This window comes from Cyprinodon tularosa, unplaced genomic scaffold (assembly GCF_016077235.1).
Source record: "Cyprinodon tularosa strain WSP-4 unplaced genomic scaffold, ASM1607723v1 ctg107, whole genome shotgun sequence".
Lineage (NCBI taxonomy): Eukaryota > Metazoa > Chordata > Actinopteri > Cyprinodontiformes > Cyprinodontidae > Cyprinodon > Cyprinodon tularosa.
The window spans coordinates 4,303,562-4,324,450 of record NW_024037860.1 but is presented as its reverse complement, the minus strand read 5'-3'; the positions used below and the strand labels follow the sequence as shown (position 1 = coordinate 4,324,450).

Here is a 20,889-nt window from a genome sequence, read left to right as displayed (position 1 = left end):
GTCAGAAGTTATTCTCAGATGTGTCAAAAGTAAACACATTCTTTACCTAATAAAGTACTTAAGTATGAAGTAGAATTACTTATTTAAAAAAATAGTATTTATGTAAATGAAACCAATTGCTCACTGTTAGTAGAGAGAATATTTTTATAGCTAAAAAAACATCATATTCACAGGATTACAGTTGCAAATAGTATTGAAATGTAAACAATTCAAGAATAACTATCTGGTAAATTTAAAATCTATTAAGTCAAAGTCAAAAAGCCTTTATTGTCATCATATTCTGCAACGGATACAATGACATTTTTGGGACTTCCATTTCAGCTAGCGTAAAATAAATAAAAAATGAAAAATAAAAAATATAAATATATTAAAAGGAAAAGGAAATGTAAACAGTACTGGCACGGATTGTGGGGGGGGGAATAGTGCAAAACAGGTGTAAAGTGACCGACAGTGCAGGTCGGAGTTGAGGGGGGCAATGGCTTGGGGGAAGAAACTGTTCTTCAGTCTATTTGTCCTGATCCTCATTTGCCTGTAGCGCCTTCCAGAGGGCAACAGGTCAAACAGGGTGGAGCCAGGGTGGGAGCTGTCCTTGGAGATGGCCCTGGCTCTGCTGAGGCACCGGGTGGAGTAAATGTCTGTCAGGGAGGGGAGAGGGCGACCGATAATCCTCTACGCCGCCTTTATCACCCTCTGCAGCCTCTCCCTGTCGGCAGCGGTGGAGCTGCCGAACCATACTATGATGCAGTAGGTCAGCAAGCTCTCGACGGAGGAGCGGTAGAAGGCCAGCAGCAGATCGGAGATGAGGTTATACCTTCTGAGGATTCTCAGGAAGTGTAACCTTTGCCGGGCCTTCTTGATGATGGTGGTGATGTTCTCTGACCAGGTGATGCGGTCAGAGATGTGGACGCCGAGGTATTTGACGCTGTGAACCCTCTCCACCTGCTCGCCGTTGATGAAGAGGGGAGCTGGCTCAGGGCTGTGCCTCCTGAAATCTATGATGAGCTCGTTGGTTTTCTTGGTGTTCAGAGTCAGATTGTTCTCCGAGCACCAATCAGCCAGCTTCAGGACCTCCTCTCTGTAGGCGGCCTCGTCGCCCCTGGAGATGAGACCGACCACAGCGGTATCGCCGGCGTACTTGATGATCCGGTTGTGGTTGTGGATCGGTCTACAATCGTGGGTGTAGAGGCAGAAGGAAGTGAAGGAATGTCTTGTCTTAGAATCTGATCCATCATCTGACATGTTTCCCAGTCCTCTGTCCTCAGCCATATTACTATTTATCTTTTTTCTTCTGCAAACTGTTTAACTGTGCAAATTCTCTACACCCTATGGGATATCCCTCTGTGTTGTTGTGGCTGTCACTTCATCATTGTTATCAATACATACACTATAGAAATAACCAGACAGTTTTAAGGAATTATCGAGTAGAAAGTACATTTGTATTCAAACATATTGGGTAAAAGCAAAATCCTCCATCTCATTATGTTACGAACATAACTTGTGTATCCGAAATATTCTATTCTTTAGACATAAACCATATACTTTGGGGATGAGGTACCCTGTGGGGTATGTGGATCATCAAGTAGAAATGCCCACATTATCTAAGTTTTACCCCAAAACTCATACATAAAGAGGCCTTGTTAGCAGCAGCCATTAGACAGGGAGCATCCTTGTAAAAATGCTCAGTGACGCTTCCGCTTCGTAAAAATGACTGTTGTGTTAAGCAGACTGATTTGAGCTCGCTGTTCCCTACTTCTACCCTGACCTGTTTGATCGTTGTACATTACAGATATTACATTAAACTCTTTAACTGTTCCCAAGGCTCAATCAAAATACCTCAAATTCTAGCTCCTGTTCCTACCTCCTATTCTTTCACCTTTTACCTTTTTTAAAGAGCAAGAACTAACCCTTAACTATCAAGTGTCACTTACAATAAAGTCTTACTCACAGCTGTGGAAGGCGCCTAGATTTTACGTGGGGGCTATAAAGGTGAATGGGACGGCCTCTTCCCTGAAGCTGAAAGGATAAGCAGTCGTTCCTACGGCAACACAGCAACACCTCATGTCAGTGGCTGTAGCTATGTAGCCATTTTCTTAAAATAAATCTAACCAGTCAAACAAAACTTTTTCAAAAAGGACCTTCAATTTAAGGATTAATTATGTATTTTTCCTAACTTGGGAATTTCTGTCAGATGCAGCTAATCCAGCAGAATTTACATATAAATGCACGTGTTTCATTCGCCACTTGTTCGGCGTTACACCCGCTGCCAAATTCCAGGGAGCCTGCAATGATGCAGACTCAATATTTAATGGCTGATTGGTCCACTCGCGTTACCCACTATGTGGTTTGGGATGGCCCTTAATGTGGCAGACCCTACGCATGGTTTAGTGCTTAGAGTTATTAGTGTTTAGTGGCTGGTTTTGGATTCAGCCTAGTTATCTAGACTGCAGTGCTAAATTCCGACAGTCTTTTGCATAACATATGCCATTAAGTTATGGACACACATGAATGATGCTGGTCAAACTGGGACAGCATCTTTCTGAAAAGGAACTATAAAAACAAAGCTAGACAAAAGTAGCGAGGAGTTGAAGCGTTCAGTTAAAAAAACTCCAAAAAAAAAAAGATTAGGACATTTCCATGTTTCACACACAGTACATGTCAGAAAATAATGTATTTTGATTTAACTCTGTGAAGTGGGCCATGCCTATACAATCTGTCATGCAACGGTTTTAGAGCAACAGCATAGCTACTAGCGACGGCTATGGATATCAGGAGGTAATTATAATATCTCTATTAATGCTAGAAGACATAGGCCTACTGCTTCTTGGTCCTAGCTCCTTCCTAACTACCAGCACTATTCGGATAGCACGTATAATGGCGACCATGCACTTCCAAAATAGCTTACATTTCCTTACCGATTTGAGGTATTCTCATTGAGCCTCAACATCTCCTGAGCGTCTCATGTAGGTCAGAAGGCAAAATAAAACCATGACAGAGTGGACTCGAAGAAGATGAGAAAATGGAACAAGAGAAACAGAAGAATGGAACGGTGAAGCAAGAAATTAATGAGATTAATGCCGTTCAAATGTTACTAAACTAAGCAACTGGGGAGAGATTGAAATAAACACAAAAGGATCTAAACAATATACAGTACTGATACTAAAATAAGAATCTAAACAAAAATCCCTTGTTATAACACATTATTGACATTAACAAACAACATGCAATTCCAGAACAAATTTGAAACAAAGCATAATAACTGTAGATAATAAAAATTTTTAGGTTTTCAGTGGTCCAAATGTTACCACAACACACGCTTCTGCATGAACTTCTGATCAAATCTCAATTGTTTAACTTTCTAAATAAAGCTGCGTTCAAAGGTGAAGCATATCACATCATTTCATTTTTGCTGGATTGAAGTTTGTAAGAAATGACAAAGCTGCTACTGGGGATTGAAACATAACCTTTCATAATCTGAAATTCATAGATTCTCCTATTTTATCTGTCTGAAATTCACAACAGGAACAGTTTCATTTCTGTTACGTAACACCACCATAAACATGGATATAAAGATCATTTTTGATGCCTCTCTTCAGCACTCACAGCCCAGTAGAGCTGTTGTAAAGAAATAGGAGGGAGCAGGTGCCTAAAGTCTTCACAGCTACATTATGGACAACAACAGGGCAATGAGACCTGAAATAAAATGGAGCCGTGATAACAACTCCACCGTCCTTTTTTCATCATCAGCTAACCAGGGCGGATACCCCCCAGCCCCCCCATACTCAGCACAGCCACAGGTAAATATCAGCATCCACAGTATTTGCCTTTTATTCTGATATAAGACAAAAGTAAGTAAGATCATTGTTAAATTAAAGTATGTATTTATGTGTGTGCCTATTAAAGGGACACTATGCAACATTTTTCAGTTAATTAATGTGTTCCATAACGTTATGGATGATTAAATGAGTCATTTCAGGTTGAACAAAGGTATTCTCGGCCGCCCTGGTGGTCTGTGGGGGAAATACTGCACTTGCAACTGCAGGAGCACCGACCCGCACCCACAGGCTCAGAAGTCTCGTGAGAGTCAGTCTTGCTTTACGGCGAGAACTGCTACACGCCCCCAGTTAAAAGCATTCTCGTTGCTAGCACAGTGGCAATCTTTGTGCAGTTATGCTACGTTCACGCAGCAAAAGCAGCAAAATCGCGTCTGCTGCTTCCTTTTTGCTGCTTGTACCAGTTTGTTCTGACGCGCGGCTGAAGCAGCTTTGCTGCTCTGGCTGCGCGGTGCAAAAGTGTGTCTGAGGCGCATTGGGCGGAGCTTCACTATCCTTTCTCTGCCTTGCAGCTATATTTGCTGTGATCAGTGGTAATAAAGTAGTTTTAATGTTTTTAAGTGAGAAAATACACCTGAAAACGTAATCAGTGCAGTCAGTTCATTCAGATTATTATCCTGCCTTCAATATTTTTTCTGTCGGAGCCGCTCAGACCCCCACATACCAGGGATGCGCCGACAGTATGGATCCCTTCATCAGCAGCGGTTCACCGCGGCAGCTGGTAGGTGTTTTTCATCTAAATAATCCAAACTGCATATTCTGCCGGCAGATTTCTGCATTTTAAGTTAATTTAGGCGTCAATAAACTGTTTAAGAGGAGTGATCATCAGCGCTGTGTCTCTCTCCCTGCGTTAAACGCACCCGACGCGCTGCTTCAGCTGCTCAGACGCGCTGCGCCTGGTGCTCAAAACGCGCCGCTGGACCTTTTGCTGCGCCTTGACGCGCGTCAACCATTGACTTTGCATGTAAACTCGCTGCTTCTGTCGCGCCAGCTACGTCCAGTGTGAACGCAGCGTTAGTCATTTGCTGCTAAGCTCAAAACAACCGCGCCTGGCTTGATGGAGAAACCAGGAGAACAGCTGAGCATATTTACGACAGTGCACTTTTACTTTCGCCCTCTGGAGGGAGCCTCGCTGGAAAATCAACACCGGTTGCATAGTGTACCTTTAAGATAAATCCAGGTATATATATATATATATATATATATATATATATATATATATATATATATATATATATATATATATATATATATATATATATATATATACAGTATATCAATGCCCCAAATACATTTTAAAGTTTAAACCAAAATGCAAACCATTATGATCTGTTAAATTTAACATATACAATAAATATACATGAATAAATAAAAATAACTAATATGAAATGAAACATGTGCTTTAAAGCTCTAAGATTGTTGCCTTTTTTTACTTCTTACTTTATTTCAGAAAATCACTTTAAGTTTAAGAAGGACTTTCATGTTGGTTTTCTTCAGGGTTATGGATATTCACAACAGATGGGTGGTTCAAGATTTGGCCAGCAGCAAAACCAACAGCCTTACCCTCTGGGCCGGGGGCAACAATGCCAGCCAGCCATTGTAACCATTCAGCCTGCAACATATTCTCAATTATACCCTGTTAGTGATTACATGGGTTACTCCATCTTCACCATGCTCTGCTGCTGCCTGCCCCTGGGAATAGCCGCTCTTGTCAACTCTATAGCTGTAAGTATATTCAATTTATACTTTGTCTACATTCTTCCATGCATTCTGCCTACAGTATGATTCAAAAATGTCCTAAAAAAGATAAACCAGGCTTAAATAATACATACCACAGCAGGCTATTAAAGCAGCAATTCTCTTTAATGCTGAACAAGGTTCAAGCTTGCAAGCAGAAATTTGAATATAAAATATATATGAATATAAAAAGGCAGTGGGAAGCCCAAGGCAGAACAATGCAAAATGCATGCTGTTAAACAGAGTTTAAAACTTAGTACCTGTTCACTTTGACTCATGTTGAGAAAGCAATCTTGGGATTTAAGTTTTGTCATCTCAAGGGATGGTTGAATAAAGAGGACACATTTCTAAGCAATAGATGAAAGGAAAGTGAATATGCAGCCATCGCCACCAGAGCTGATCAGCCAGGTTAAGACAGAGGCAAGATAAGACATGGATTTTCATTTGGCCTGCATGCGATCATTTTTGTGAATGAGCCGCCGGCATTAATTGAAGTTTGCACACCGGTGTATAGTAATACCCACATCCAAAAGTGGATACCAGGGTCAATCAGGGACGGATGTCAACAATATCTATAGATTAGATATAATTATCAACTCTGATTAGTTTTAATTTATTTCCACAATGATGGCACATATTGGGGGATTTTTAGGAGACCGTTAATAACTTTTGTTTGGTCAGTCGGTGGTTTTAATTTTCCTTATACAATTGTGGCGTCAAACTTCTGCCACTAAGCCGTATAACTTCCAGTTGAATCTGATCCGCCAGTTTTTTTTATCCTTAAAACTGCTGTTTTATCGTGTTGAGATAAAAAAGTGTCCTGACACAGGTTTATTGAGGTGTGGTTATGGAGTTATGGACAGCTGTAAAGTCACTCACTCACAGCTTGCATTTTCTTTATCCTTGTGTATGATTTTCAATTTTTATAAGTTGCTCAAAAAATGAAGAGGACATATAAACAATACAATAAAATCCCAATCAATTAAAACTTCTGTGATCAGGAGACCGTCATCACCTCATCAGGAGCATGCCCAAGTGTTGTATGGAGGTCACACAGCCACATGGAGGCCACAAACAATACTGAGCCTCATTTGACCTGTTTTTAAAGACACATTAACTTTATGTGTGACTCCACATTGTACAGGGCAAAGTATTCATTGAGAATATTTCTTTCATACAGATCAAGCAGGTGATATTTGAGTGTTCCATTAGGAACACAGCTTGGAAAAATCAAGAGTCTACAAGATATGTAATTCATCCTTATTATTTAATCCTCAAAAACCCTAAACGAGCTGTAAACTCTGTAGGCACCAGGCAGGAACTATTTTCCTTAATATAGTGTAGTGGGAAAAAAGTATTCAACTATTCACCCTAGTTGAACAAACCAAGATCAATGGATTTCTCTCAGTCTGCACTTTATTTTCATATCTTTGCGAAGAGAGAACAGGTCATCATACAGCCCTTACTGCTATGTATTCAGACCTGTTCTGCCTGGGCTGCATGTGTTCCCTTGACACACAGCAGTGGAAAGAAGTCAGAGAGTGAAAACAAATTACAGACACGTTGGTTTATTATGTTATGAATAAACCCTGAGAAAGAATCTGGCTTGTTTTGAGAAGAAGCTAACTCCCTCACACAGGAGAATTGCGTGGCCTTGCAGGTGAAACAGACTGAGTGAAAACGTTTATAGTGAGTAAATGGGGTAAATTAATATTTGAAATAAGAGAAATCAAAAACTTCGGACCACCCAAGTCAAACCTATGAAATACCATGATCGTCTGCTCTGTAGTTCTCAAGGCTCTCATCAAGACCAAAAAGTCACAGAAAACAGACATGACTTGTTTTGTTTTTATTCTTTCTTTTTCCTTCAGACTCATAATGCCAATTCCAGAGGTGACAGGATGGCAGCAGAACAATCCAGCAAATATGCCCAGATACTGAACCATGTTGGTCTTGGAATTGGGATTGTATTTTATGTCACAGCCATTATAATTGTTGTTGTTCTATACACAATCATTCTGCAAAGTTAATATCCATAGAATCAACATGTGGCCATGTGTTGTCATAATCTGTGTAGAAGCTTAAAATGATCAAAATTCAAGAACAGCAACGACAGTTTCTTTCTCTTATTGCTATCTTTTGTCTTTCCACAGTTTCCATTGCCAATTTTGATCACCTCATCTTTTCATTTTTATTAGAAGTATCTCAAATTATATTGTAATAACCATTATGCTTTCAGCCATGAAAGTGACTCACCCTTTGTGAGCTCAACTGAGCATGTAACAAACCGAAAATGTTAATGATGTTTTGTTCTTCTAAATCAACTCTTTACAATAATGATAATGACCTGCTTAGTTTATTGTAAATCCTTACCAAAATATCCAAACATATTTTTGATCACTTTTATCATTTCCATTTCTCTTAATACCTGAATGAAAAAATGAAGAAGTTTTATTTGTTTCTATGATGTTAAATTGTTTGTTTTATAAATCCTGACATATAATATTTAGAGCTTTAAATCCTCACATTATGATGAAAGGGGAAATGAAATCAAATAAAAACAAATACCCAGCTAATACTGTTTCTTTGTTCTAAAATCCATTTGTAAATTAAAGACTTCAGTAGCAAAGAAACTGACACCAAGATGGCAGCAGTTCGTGCAATCTCCCTTTGAAAATGAGTTTTCTGTAACTGCTTTATCACTCTTGTATCACTCTTTATGCACAATGATCATGAGTCATGTTCAAGAAAGCACAGACAGACAGACAGACAGACAGACAGACAGACAGACAGACAGACAGACAGACAGACAGACAGACAGACAGATAGATAGATAGATAGATAGATAGATAGATAGATAGATAGATAGATAGATAGAGACATAGGACAGATGGATGGACAGACGGATGAAGAATGAAAGAACTTGCTCTCTTACCCACATGTGATGATGGAATTTCTGAGTCATATATTACACATAAAAGTACCAGTCAGTATAAAAGTCTTTGGGTGTTTCTTAATTGCCCTTTTTAAATACAGATCATGAGTTTTGGCTTAGTTTTTTATTGTTCACCTGTTGCTTGTGTTTGATCAGCTGCCTCTAAAATCTACGCTGAAAATGACAGCTTATCCTTCACAAGCCTCTATTTACACACAGTACAACATACTGCAAAAATGGTACATTTTGAATAGCTTTTGATACTTGTTGGTTTACTTCAAATCCATGGTTGCAATAAACCTCTGGCTCTTAGCTTTATAAGTTTGATTACAATCTGGTTTTATGCTTTATTGAGCAACATGTTATCTTGCTGAAATAAAAGAGGGGGCTTACAGGTTTATGGGAATCCGCAGTGTAGAGTTAGTGGTAATAGAAAACTCATTACAGCAGGGCATTGTCTTTGTGCTAGATACCTTTATTATTGTTGCTTCATTTTACTGCGTAACTAGGAGAAAAGTAGCCTTTTAGCAATATCCTAGGGTTCAGTAACACCCGTAAAACGGTTAAATCTCGACTGGCTGGAGACTACGCAATAACTTGATTCTTGAATCCTCCAATTTATGCCTGTCTATATTGAACCAATTTCTACAACTTAATTTGAAAAGAAACTTTTATACACACTAAGTTTTTCTTTCTTTTTCTTGTTTTTTATTGAGTCAGGAGAGCACAAATACTGTACATTATAGTTTTTTTCAGAATGCTTAACCCCTAACCCAGATTTTCATGAAAAAATATCTAAAACTAATAAAACGTATTAAAGCGAAACCACTCACTGAGTTTGCGAAACTAAAAGCTTTGCACTCAGTTGAAATTTTATAACACACTTTTCAAACTGCAGTTACAATCCACTGCACAGCACATCACTTTTTTTGCTGAAATGTAAACAGCTGTCTGGATCACTGTCACAATGATATTTTAGATAATTATTTCAGATTACAATCAGCCTACAGTAAGCACTATAAATAAGCGACAGGTGAGCAGTCTGTGTGGTGACTGTACAATTAGAGGAGGTGAAGAAGTAGGAGACCAGATACACGTCATCATATGGGGCAATATTAGTTTGCATATGGCTATTTTGGTCCACAATTGGTTTGCAGATCACCCACTTTTTACCGCACTCAACCTGCCACCAAACTCTCCTTTCTTGAATCCGACTGAAGACTTCTTCTCAGCCTGGGGCTGGAAGGTCTATGACTATCATCCTTATCAACACACAGCCCTTTTACAGCCAACGTAGGAGGCATATAGGGATATTGACCAGGCATCATGTCAGGCCTGAATGCAGGCATTCCGGGAGATATTTTCCATGGTGCCTTGGACGAGAGGACATTGCATGTGATGTGGAGGAAGTCTTGTGATCAGACCCAGAGAGACAACACGGGATCAACTGATTTTATTTTATTTTCTCAGTGATTTGATGTGTGTAAATAAACACCAACACTTGAAGTTGTGATCCTCATATGTTTTGGATTCCTGTATGTTTACTAAGTTATGACAAAAGTATGACCTCAATGTGACATAGCCTACCTTTCCACAGAGAAAGCAAAAGTCAGATGTGTTTTTTTTACCTATACCATCAATGTTTAGTTGGAACAATCTGTGCTTATTACTAATATGATGGCTTGTGTTAACAGTTTGATACAAAAATACATTTTTTATGAAGGTTTGAAGAGTTAAGTAAGGTTTATTAGTTTTTGCAAGAGAACTGTAATGTTTTGCTGATTTGGTTAAAAGGTTTCTTATTTGTGTGTAGAGTTTAGCAAAAATAGCCTATAGTAACAACAGTTGGGCTCAAGTAATCAGAAAAAAGTAATTTTAGCAGTAAATAGAAATATTTGAAAAAGTAAAATCCTGGTTTGATTATAATTGCCTTAAGTTGTCATATTTTTGGCAAGGCTCCATAGTGCTCTGTTTTATCATAGCTTATGAACTTGGGACCCTACAAAGCTTACAAAGGAGCCAGGTAATGATGCATGTACACTCAAAGACAACAAACTAATGTTATCCTATTTGCTAACTGGGTAATTTTGTAAAGCAAATCCTTGCACTAGACTTAGATAAGACACGTAAGGGTAAATGGAGTAATGCAAAAAAAGTATGTCCCCCTTTTATAAACAGAAAAAATAAATATGTAGATGCATATCCTTTCTTTCCGATTCAGAAGTCTGCTCCTCTCTGTGCTGCTCATACAGTTTCAATAAAACAATTTGTATTGTAGGTCATGATTTTATTGTTTGGTGATGCTGTGAATTTTAAGGAGTGTAGATTCCTTTGCAAGTCACTATGGCACAACACAGCACAACACAGTAACACAATAACACATGCTTTATGGGAAATTTTAAAAGTGTGTTTATCACTTAGAAACAAATGATTCTAAAGTACGCAGGATGGATGACCAACAGGACATCCTTTATCTTTATCCTAGAACAGGTGACAAACATGGCAAAGTTGTAAACTCTGAGGGCACCACGGCAAAACTACATTCTTCAAACCAAACAGTAGGACCAAAAAAATATAATGATCATATTTTGTGTAGTTCTTTCATACAACTCAGGTCCTAAGGACCAAAGAGTCCCACAGAGAGTTCAGGTTTTGGAGGAGTGTAAACTGTTACCCTTCAGCTCCTACTGTTATGTGACAAACATTCGCGTTGGTAAATGTTTTTTAATTGCACTAAATGTTGCATGGACTACCAAATGTAAACCTTTTAAATCCAAAGCTTTATGTCACAATTTGGTTTTAAGGTTTTTGTTTGGACCCAAAAGCAGAAGCTGAGAGGCAGGGGTGAGATCTTGGAAGGTTTAATGAAAAATCAGGCAGCAAAAACAGGAATCCAAAAATCCAACTTAAAAATGTAAATCAAAACAGAAATCCAAAAACACCAACATAAGAATTGAACACTAACCAGGACCATGGAAACATCAGGGGAAAAAGTCATGAGGAGCCGGGGTAGGATGAAATAAGACGAGGAACCAGCAAAGAGAGACTGCAGAGGAAGTGTATTTATGGCTGACTGAACAAAGGTAGGGCTAATGAGCTGATAGGGAGCAGGTGTGACTAGAGCTGATGAGGAAGCCAAGGGAAAAGAACACAAGGGGGCAACAGAGGACAGACAGAAAAACCTAAGCAACTTAAATTAATCCAGACACATCAATAAAGCTAGAAAACAAACTTGAAACTGAAAACTTAAAGAAAAACAACAGAACCAAGATCGTTACACTTTATGTAGACCTCTGTTATCGCTACAGTTATGATAACAGTTTTAGAAATGGATCTTTAACTTCTGTTTACTACAAATGTATTACGTATTGTATGCCCTGATGCTGTATAGTTTTTATAATAGTCATATTGATGTATTTGTTTTAAACAGACCATAATAATTATAATTATTACCATAATTAATTATTAATTATTACCATCATTTTTCTTTCATAAATTAGAAGCAAGAAGAGTTATCTTAATTGAAAAGGTTGTGAATATATGGTTTTGAATTAAAATGCAATTAATTGTGATAAATTATTTATAGGTCCTGTACTTAACCTGATCAATAATCTTAAGCAAGTCCCATCATTTTTTCAAATTTTTAATAATTAATGTACATGAATTTGAATCACTTTCATTAAATAATTTGTTACTTTTTAAATTCAGTTAAAATCAACCTCAACTAGTCCAGAGCAGGACTTCATCACTGTGACTCTAAACCAATGGCTAAAGTCAGCTGTAAAAACGTTGGGTTACTTAACGTAATCCCTGGTTCTTTGATAACAGAGTGAGGTGTTTCACTATGGGAATCGCCTTGGCGTGACCAACTACGGAAGCTCCAATGACATCACGTCTGTCTGAGACAGACAGGTTGAGCCGTGTCCGTGGCTCCACCCACCAGCTAGATCACGGCCAACCTACCCGCCTCAACTCATTCTAGGCAGGTTTCTTTTCCGTGCCCATGCAAGAAGGGATGTGTTGGTGAAACACCTCACTCTGTTATCAAAGAACCAGGGATTACGTTAAGTAACCCAACGTTCTTTTTCTAACTTCGCTCGGTGTTTCACTATGGGAGATATGGCCCACTCCCGCATTGCATGATGATCCCGAAGCCATATATGATAGGAATCACAACCCAGGTCTCAGTTGGACCCTAACATCCCTACTCCAAGCACTGAGTGTGCTAGCGATGGCCGGGCCACATCCAGCCTGTAAAACCTCACAAATGTGTGCGGCGTAGCCCAACTGGCTGCAGCACAGATGTCCTGAACTGACACACCACGGAACAAAGCCCAAGAGGTGGCCATGCTTCTGGTAGAATGGGCCCTGAATGGGCTCTGATCCTGCGCACCTATATGCCAGAGATATAGCCTCCACAACCCAGTGTGCTAATCTTTGGCGGGAGACAGGTTTGCCCTTATGAGCAGTAGCCCAGGATACAAACAGAGGGTCAGCTCTTCTAAAACAGGCTGTCCTGTCCACATAAGCTCTTAAAGCTCTCACTGGACATAAGCAATGAAGCTTCTGCTCATCTGCTGAAGAGAAAGGGGGTGGATGGAATGCCAGCAATTCCACCATCGAACACCTATATGCTGAATCCAACACCTTCGGCACAAAAGCCGGGTTGGGTCTCAAGCACACCTTAGAGAGCCCGGGTGCCCACTGTAAACAGGCCGGACTAACTGAAAGTGCATGCAACTCACTCACCCTCTTAGCCGTAGCCAACGCTAAGAGCAGGGCAGTTTTCAATGAAAGGAACTTTAAGCCAACACCCTCCAAAGGTTCAAATGGGTGATGACAGAGGGCATCCAACACCAGAGAGAGATCCCATAATGGCACCAGAGGCTTAGAAACTGGTAACTTACGTCGGGCCCCTCTCATAAAACGACACACTAAGGGGTGCTTCCCCACAGGTTTATCACCAAACCCTACATGACAAGCAGAGATTGCGGCTAAATAAACCTTAATTGTTGAAAAAGCCTTACCCTTCTCCAACAAGCTCTGCAGAAAGCAGAGCACGTCCCCCACTGAACACTGAAAAGGAATGGTCTGTTTTTCCTCACACCATTCCTCAAACACTCGCCATTTACCACTGTAAAGATAGCGAGTAGAAGAAGCCCTAGCATTCTGTATGGTGTCGATCACCTCTGGGGGGAGGCCTGTTGCATTTAAATTCCACCTTTCACGGGCCAGGCCCAGAGAGCCAGGTGATCTGGGTGTGGATGATAAATCTCCCCTTGAGCCTGAGACAGCAGGTCCCTTCGAACGGGGAGGGGCCATGGTTCGGCTGACAGGACTTGGATTATCTCTGCCACCCAGGGCTTCGATGGCCACCAGGGAGCCACCAGAATCAAAGACAGCCCCTGTTCCCTCACTCTGACTAGAGTTGGGGATATCAGGCTGAGAGGAGGGAAAGCATAAAGCAACGCGTCTGGCCATGGGTGCGCCAGCGCGTCCACACCCAGTGGAGCGTCTGGGTCTGACAGGGAGAAAAACAGCGGGCAATGAGTGTTTTCCCATGAGGCGAAGAGATCTAAGGCAGCCCGTCCGTATCTCTGCCAGATCTGCTCCACCACCTGTGGATGCAGCTTCCATTCCCCATAGAGAGGGTTCCCTCTGGATAAAAGATCGGCCCCTCTGTTCAGAATTCCCGCTACGTGCGTTGCTCTGAGCGACAGAACTCTGGTGCTGCTCCACATAATTATGTCCCTGGCCAGTCTGTGTAACTGCAGGGACCTGGTGCCGCCCTGACGGTTGATATAAGCCACCACAGTGGAGTTGTCGGTCTTTACCAAGACGTGGCGACCCATCACATATGGCATGAAGTGCTTCAGAGCTAGGAACACTGCGTGCAGTTCCAGCATGTTGATGTGAAGCCGCCTCATTCTCGGCGACCATATGCCATTCACCGCTCTGCCCATCATAGTTGCGCCCCAACCTGTCAGGGAAGCATCGGTTGTCATGGTAACCCTGGATGCTACGGTCCCCAGCGGGACGCCCGACGTGAGAAACGTCGGGTCTCTCCAGGGCTGAAGAGCCGCCACGCATGTCTGTGTCACTTTTACTCTGCGGCACAGATGACGGCGGGGACAGAGTCGCAGCGAGGCGACCCACCGCTGAAAGTCCCTCATCATCAGAAGCCCCAGATGGACCACTGAAATCATGGATGCCATAAGACCGAGGAGCCGCAGGCACAGTCTGAATGTAACGACGTTTCCCAACTGAAAACGCGTCATGCACTGGGTGAATGACAGGATTCTCCCCTCTGATAGTGTGACACGATAAGAGAGGGAGTTTATTTTGAGACCCAAATACTCCGTGCATTGCACGGGAGTCATGTGACTTTTGGCTTGATTTATCCTGAACCCGAGGTTGATGAGGTGGTTGATCACTGCCAGGGAGTCGCTGACTGCCTGCTCGCTTGACCGAGAGCAGATTAGATAATCGTCTATGTACGAAAATATTCTGATCCCGCGCGTCCTCAGAGGGGACAGCGCCGCCTCCACACACTTGCTGAACACCCTCGGGGCTAATGACAGCCCGAACGGGATGGTCGGAAACTCGTAGGCTGCGCTCTGATAAGCGAACCTGAGAAACTTTCTGTGTGGGGGGTAAATGGAGATGTGAAAATAGGCGTCCGCGAGGTCGATGGTTACAAACCAATCCCCTGGACGGATGGAACGGCACAGTGCTTTGTGTGTGAGCATCCTGAATGTATATCTGCGTAAGTGTCTGTTTAACACACGCAGGTCCAGAATGGGGCGTAGTGATACGCCGTCTTTCTTTTGAATGAGAAAATAGCGCGAGTAGAAGCCCTGACGAACCTCCTCGTCCGGTACAAATCTGATCGCTTTTTTCTCTAACAGGGATGCTATTTCGTCTTTCAGGACGTGAGCTGAATCCCCGGTGGCAACCGAGGAGAGCACTCCGTTGAATCTCGGAGGTCTCGTGGCAAACTGCAGTCTGTAACCCTTGGAGATTGTATGCAAAACCCATGGAGAGACAGCGCATGCGCGCCACTGATCTGCTCGAGCAGAGAGAGGAGAAGCGTCGCTGCTGAGTGACGTCATCCCCTCTGCACTGCTGCGCTCGGCTCTGTTGTAAAGAGCGCGAGCTCCCTCTGCTGGGCGCAGAGGGGAGTGGCAGAGAGCCATTTGTGTTAATTTTTTTCTTTTTTGTGGGGGGCTTTCTGCCCTTGGCAACATGCCTGGCTGCAGAAAAGCTGTATTTATTTTCTCTAATTCCCCCTGAACAACACTTTGTAACATGGGGCACAGCTGAGTGCTTGGTGACACTGATAACGTGCTGTGGAGTGTTTTGTGACACTGTGTCCTCCACCCCAAAATGTCTTCTCTCTGAACGTGAGAGGGAGAATTTAACATGCCTCCTGGTGAACTGGGAACTACAGGAGCATCTGAATCCTGGACAGAGAAGTTTGCCCTGGTGCCTGGAAACCTTCTCTTCAGAGGGGAGATGGTTAACAGTGGGGTTAGGTTGCCCGCTTTTTCTTGCTCTCCCCAGGGTGGGATGGACGATTTTTTGCAGCGTCCGCTGCAAAAGAGTGCTTCCCCCATGGTCTTGGGTTCTCCGCTTTGCTTTGCTGGGTGGATTGTGTGGCAGGTCTCCTTAAAGGCTTGGCTCCACCTTGCCGTACTCTCACTGCAGCAGCCGCAAACCCAGGTCTGGGTCCCTGTGGGGGGGTTTGGCTGGGCTTACGAGGCAAACAAAGGTTAAAAGCCTCTCCCTCCTGTTTTCTGAGGTTACTCGTCTCCCTCATCTTCTCCAAGGAGGGGCCAAATAGACCTTTTGTCGGGTCATAGGGCGCATCCATGATCTCGGCCTTCTGGGAATCACTCAGGCCTGACAGGTTTAACCATAGGCCTCTTTCCCCTGAGACAGCCAGACCCATGACCTGACCACAACCTTGAACAGCACCTCTAGAGGAGCGCAAGATGAGATCGTTCACCACACAGATCTCATCCCATAGACTGGGGTTAGGTGTCCCCGAGTCCAGTTGACGCCCAATCTCCTCCAAGATTTCACCTTGGTACGCAGACAGCAGTGTAACCGTGAGCACACTGACTGACCCGCATATCTGTACATCCTTTGGTAAATGGAGGCTGTGAGGCGGTCCATTTTACCTGGGAGCGAGATGTTTGAGGATGCTGAAACCGATCTGCGGTTAGGGTGGAGGTGGTAAGCCACTGAAGGCTCTACAGCTGGGGGTTCGGCCAGCCCCAGCTCACCCATGCCCTGTATCTCCAGCTTAGAGAAGCCCTTGGTGGGAAGCTTACTCTTAAATGGGCTGGACCAGAAACGGCTCATTTCTCTCATGCAAGCGGGAACGGCTGGTAAAAGTTGCTTTGCTGGTGGTAAAGCTGGTGGAAGCCTTTTACCGTCGTACAGGTCCCGTTCTGCTCCTTCTGAATCCTGCGCTGCAGGCCAGGGGATGTTCAGCTTTAAAGCCGCCCGTCTGCACACATCGTACAGATCACTATCCCCCGGGGAGGTGACTTCTGCCCCGCTTGGAGGCCTGGAGTGATGACCCGGGAAGGTCGAGTCCTCCTCCTCCTCCTCCATGTCCTCCAGTTCCAGGAGGTCGGAGTTAGCGTCACGCTCCGTTTCGTCGATGTCTGCCTCGATTTTCCCACTGTCCATAAGGCCCTCAAACAGAGGAGGCGTGGACGGGTACTCCTCTTCCATCACGTCCGCCCAGCTCTTAGAGGCTAGCGGCGGATGGTTTTCACCCGCCGCCGCAACGGCTGCAGGTGAGGAGAAGCAAGAGTCCTGGCTGTTAGCGACAGCCACCCTAAGCCGCCTCTCCAGGATCCTTTCCGGCATCGACGCGCAGTGCTGGCATCCCTGAGGGTCCGCCAGCGATGCCTGAGCGTGCTTAGCGCCCATACATGCTATACACATCGGATGAGGGTCCCGCCCAGAGATAGATGCCCCGCATGACGCTGGACACGGGCGGGATACAACCTCTTTAGCCTTCGGTTCCGAACCTTTGGCAGGGGTAGGAGCCGCAGACATGACTGTGGTTAAACACGGAGCTCGTCGCTACACGTTAGCTCTTTACTGATATAAAGTCCGTTCGCCACAACACGTTAACCGGACTCTTATGCTAGCGATACACTGCTAGCCAAAAACCAAGCCCACCTTTACGTGTTAGCTCGGCTGACACAAGCGCTCTCTATTCCGTTAATTAAAACGGAGTAGATACAGGGACAGCTCGCCTTTACGCGGTCACCGCTCCCAGCGTTTGTGTTCCAGAAAGTGCTTCTGCCGAAGCGCTTACTCAGCACGGTACAGGCCTGTCCTGGTCCTGCGTTCAGCGACGTTTTCCTTTACGGAACGCCTGAGAACAGTTAAACAGGTCCAAGCTAACCTGAGCGCGCTGAGGGAGCTTAGTTGTAGTCTTCACACGGGAAGAAAGCGAGAATGAGTTGAGGCGGGTAGGTTGGCCATGATCTAGCTGGTGGGTGGAGCCACGGACACGGCTCAACCTGTCTGTCTCAGACAGACGTGATGTCATTGGAGCTTCCGTAGTTGGTCACGCCAAGGCGATTCCCATAGTGAAACACTGAGCGAAGTTAGAAAAAGAACTCACCTATACCCCTTTCACAATGTTTAATCCCAGGAACCATGGGTAGTTTGCCCCTTTTTAGTGGCAGTTGGAACAGCTGCGTTGACTGGTGTCAAATTACTCTGCAAGTCACTAGGGTTAAAATCGCCTTCAAATGGCTAAGCTCTGAACGGACTTCAATAAAATCATCAAGCCCGTTAATTTATGTGACACCATTAAGAGCACTTTACAGATATTGACACACCACGCCAGCGGTTCCTGCTAAAGTAGCAGGAACCTGTCATGATGGGTGCACGGAGAGTGACCCAAATATGCAGAACACTACTAGACGGACACAGGAGTAAAAGTTTAACAAGTTTATTTTGGCACAAGCACACTGATATGACTGGTTCTGGTTCGGGCCTGGAAACTGGTTCACCGGAGTCTGCGTGAGAGACAGTTCAGTTAGCGTTGCACCTTGGAGTTTGATTCCCAGATTGTAACTAATTGTACCTTGAGGGTTCTTGTAGATAGCTTTGAGAGGGCTACTGTTGGATCTGGAGAGGAGTTGATCAGCAGAGTCCGCAAGCTGCTTCAGCGTCTTACTTCTATTTCTGAGTAGACCTTGGCTTAGAGTTTTCCAGCTCTTAGTTCTGAACTGCATGGAAGTTCACTGTGGTTCTTCAGGTTTGGCTCTGAGGGTCGGCTCGGCAGGTGAGCTCTTCCTGAGCTCCGCAGGGGAGAAACTGGTTTCCTGGAAGACAGAGACAAGGGTAAGAATCCAGGCTGGATTCAAAAGTCACAAAGATTCACTGAGAGTCTAGGCTTAGGCGCTGACCAACTGGATCAACACTGCGGCGTTGAGGCAAGGTCTGAAGACAGCTTAAGTAGTGGATCCTCTGATGATCTGATGGGCTGCAGCTGTGCAGAAGGCTCACTCAGGAGGATCCACGGCGGACTCTGCTGGAGAAAGGTGGAACTTCTCCAGCTCCCAACAGAACCGCTGGAAAGAAGAGAGCAGGTTAGTGTTGTGTCCACAGAGCTGCTTTGGTTTGGAGTTTTTGTTTCTGTTTTCTCACCTTCACTTTCAGGGTGTGCCAGGCAGGTGAAGCTCCCAGCTGGTACTCATCAGCCACAATCAAGGAAGCAGTATTTAGAGGAGTGGATTCCCTGAGGCAGACAACAGATGGTTACCTATACCAGTGGTAACTGGGTCCCTCGTCAAAAGACTTCCAAATTAGTTGAACTTGTTTTCTTCATCTTACTTACCAGTCTTACTTACCTGCTGATGGCTGGCTCCTGGTCCTCCCTCAACGGCGCTTTCCACTCCTTCCCAAAAGGCTTCCTTTGAAGATCCTCTAAGCCGAGCTCACCTGCCTGTCCACCCTCCAACGCAAATTAAAGAACTGGATCACTCCTAGCTTTTCACTTCCTCTCTGTGGATACTGTTACTCTCCCTCTTAGCCTGTTTCCAAGCCCTGAGAAGTAAGTCTGCCCTCACTGTTCATCTCAGCATGAGCTGGAACTCGTACTCATCACCTTACCTGTTTTGCAGTGAGACACCTCATTGGATTTCCTGTTTTCTCTGCTTCCAGTCTGAACAATAAAACCTTTTTAAGTAGACTCTGTTCTCCTATCGTACGTATTGCTGCTGCGCCAGAGTCTCGATCCGAAACAATGTCATTAAGTGGCTGAACGGGTGATTCAGAAGATCTGTAAATTAAGACAGAAAACTTCCTCTGAATCAAGGAGTATTTAGAATAAAGAGCTTAGGTTCCTCCAAGATGATGGAGAAAGCAGGGTTTTTGCAGATGGGGATTTTAACCAGAGCCTTCCAGAAATCCTTGGAGGAAAAACCAGGAAACGCTAGATGCTTACAAACTAGTGTTGTGCCAATGCCATTTTTTGGCCCCGATACGATACATGATACCTGGCTGTGCAGTATTGGCAGATACCGTTACCACCTGTTTGAAATTGATGTGTGTGTGTATATATGAAGAACTGCATACTATTTGGATGTAAAATAATTGCCATCATGGCTTTGACAAGCTGCTGCCTACCTTTGGAAAGCAGGAAGAGCAGGAAGAAGGAAGACTAAAACAAAGTGAATCCAGTAGGAACATTTTATTGCCTACCTGGAATGGGTGAGAATATTTGAATAAACTTTTGGCTCGCAAAATGGTATCGGTGCCCTATTTATTGGCAGTCGCCGATATTACAATTTTAGTGCTGGATCGTCCCCGCCTGATACTGGTATCAGTCTCGGTGTAACACTATTACTAACCAAGGGCTTTCTGACAATTTGGCATGGCCAACTGCCAAAAGGCCTGCTTATGAAGGCTGTGAGGTAGGTGGGAGGTATGAGTGGGGGTAAGGGTGAGCAGGAGCACCACAGGCGGACCAAATGAGTAATCAGGGCAGGAGGGAAAGAGGAAAGACACACATCAGTAGACAGGCCACAAACACACAAGCTTTTGCATGTTACAACCTCACAAAAGCAATGTTTTTTTTTAACACAATTTTTATGATCAATAAACTGACTAAAGCTGTAAACTGTAGAAAGGTTGGGGGAACAGGGCACATGCTTAAAAGGGGATGGCAATGCGTACCAATGCCTACCAGCCCACTTAAAACACTGAAATTAATATAAAAACAGCTTAAGCCACCGGTGTGAAACCGTGCCCAGCATGAAAGAGCTCCTGTGTGTCGCTGAATGTGTGCATTGATGATTGAAAGAAATTGCAACAGAAAGAGAACGGTCAGCTTATTTCTTTTGAATA

At 43.6% G+C, this 20,889-nt stretch overlaps 1 protein-coding gene across 1 annotated transcript; it reads left to right on the top strand.

The window, feature by feature from the left end:
* The first annotated feature begins 3,619 nt into the window (after positions 1-3,619).
* On the top strand, positions 3,620-7,948 carry LOC119785684 (synapse differentiation-inducing gene protein 1-like). Its single transcript, XM_038288451.1, has 3 exons — positions 3,620-3,794; positions 5,328-5,555; positions 7,439-7,948. The coding sequence occupies exons 1-3, from the start codon at positions 3,666-3,668 to the stop codon at positions 7,595-7,597; spliced, it is 516 nt and encodes a 171-aa protein (XP_038144379.1). The 5' UTR covers positions 3,620-3,665; the 3' UTR covers positions 7,598-7,948.
* The last annotated feature ends 12,941 nt before the right edge of the window (positions 7,949-20,889 follow it).

Bases quoted from the DNA above. Each gene is read 5' to 3' on its own strand.
- LOC119785684 (XM_038288451.1), top strand. From the start codon at position 3,666: ATGGACAACAACAGGGCAATGAGACCTGAAATAAAATGGAGCCGTGAT. The intron at 3,795-5,327 runs GTAAATATCAGC...GGTTTTCTTCAG, and splicing joins CATACTCAGCACAGCCACAG to GGTTATGGATATTCACAACA. The intron at 5,556-7,438 runs GTAAGTATATTC...TTTTTCCTTCAG, and splicing joins CTCTTGTCAACTCTATAGCT to ACTCATAATGCCAATTCCAG.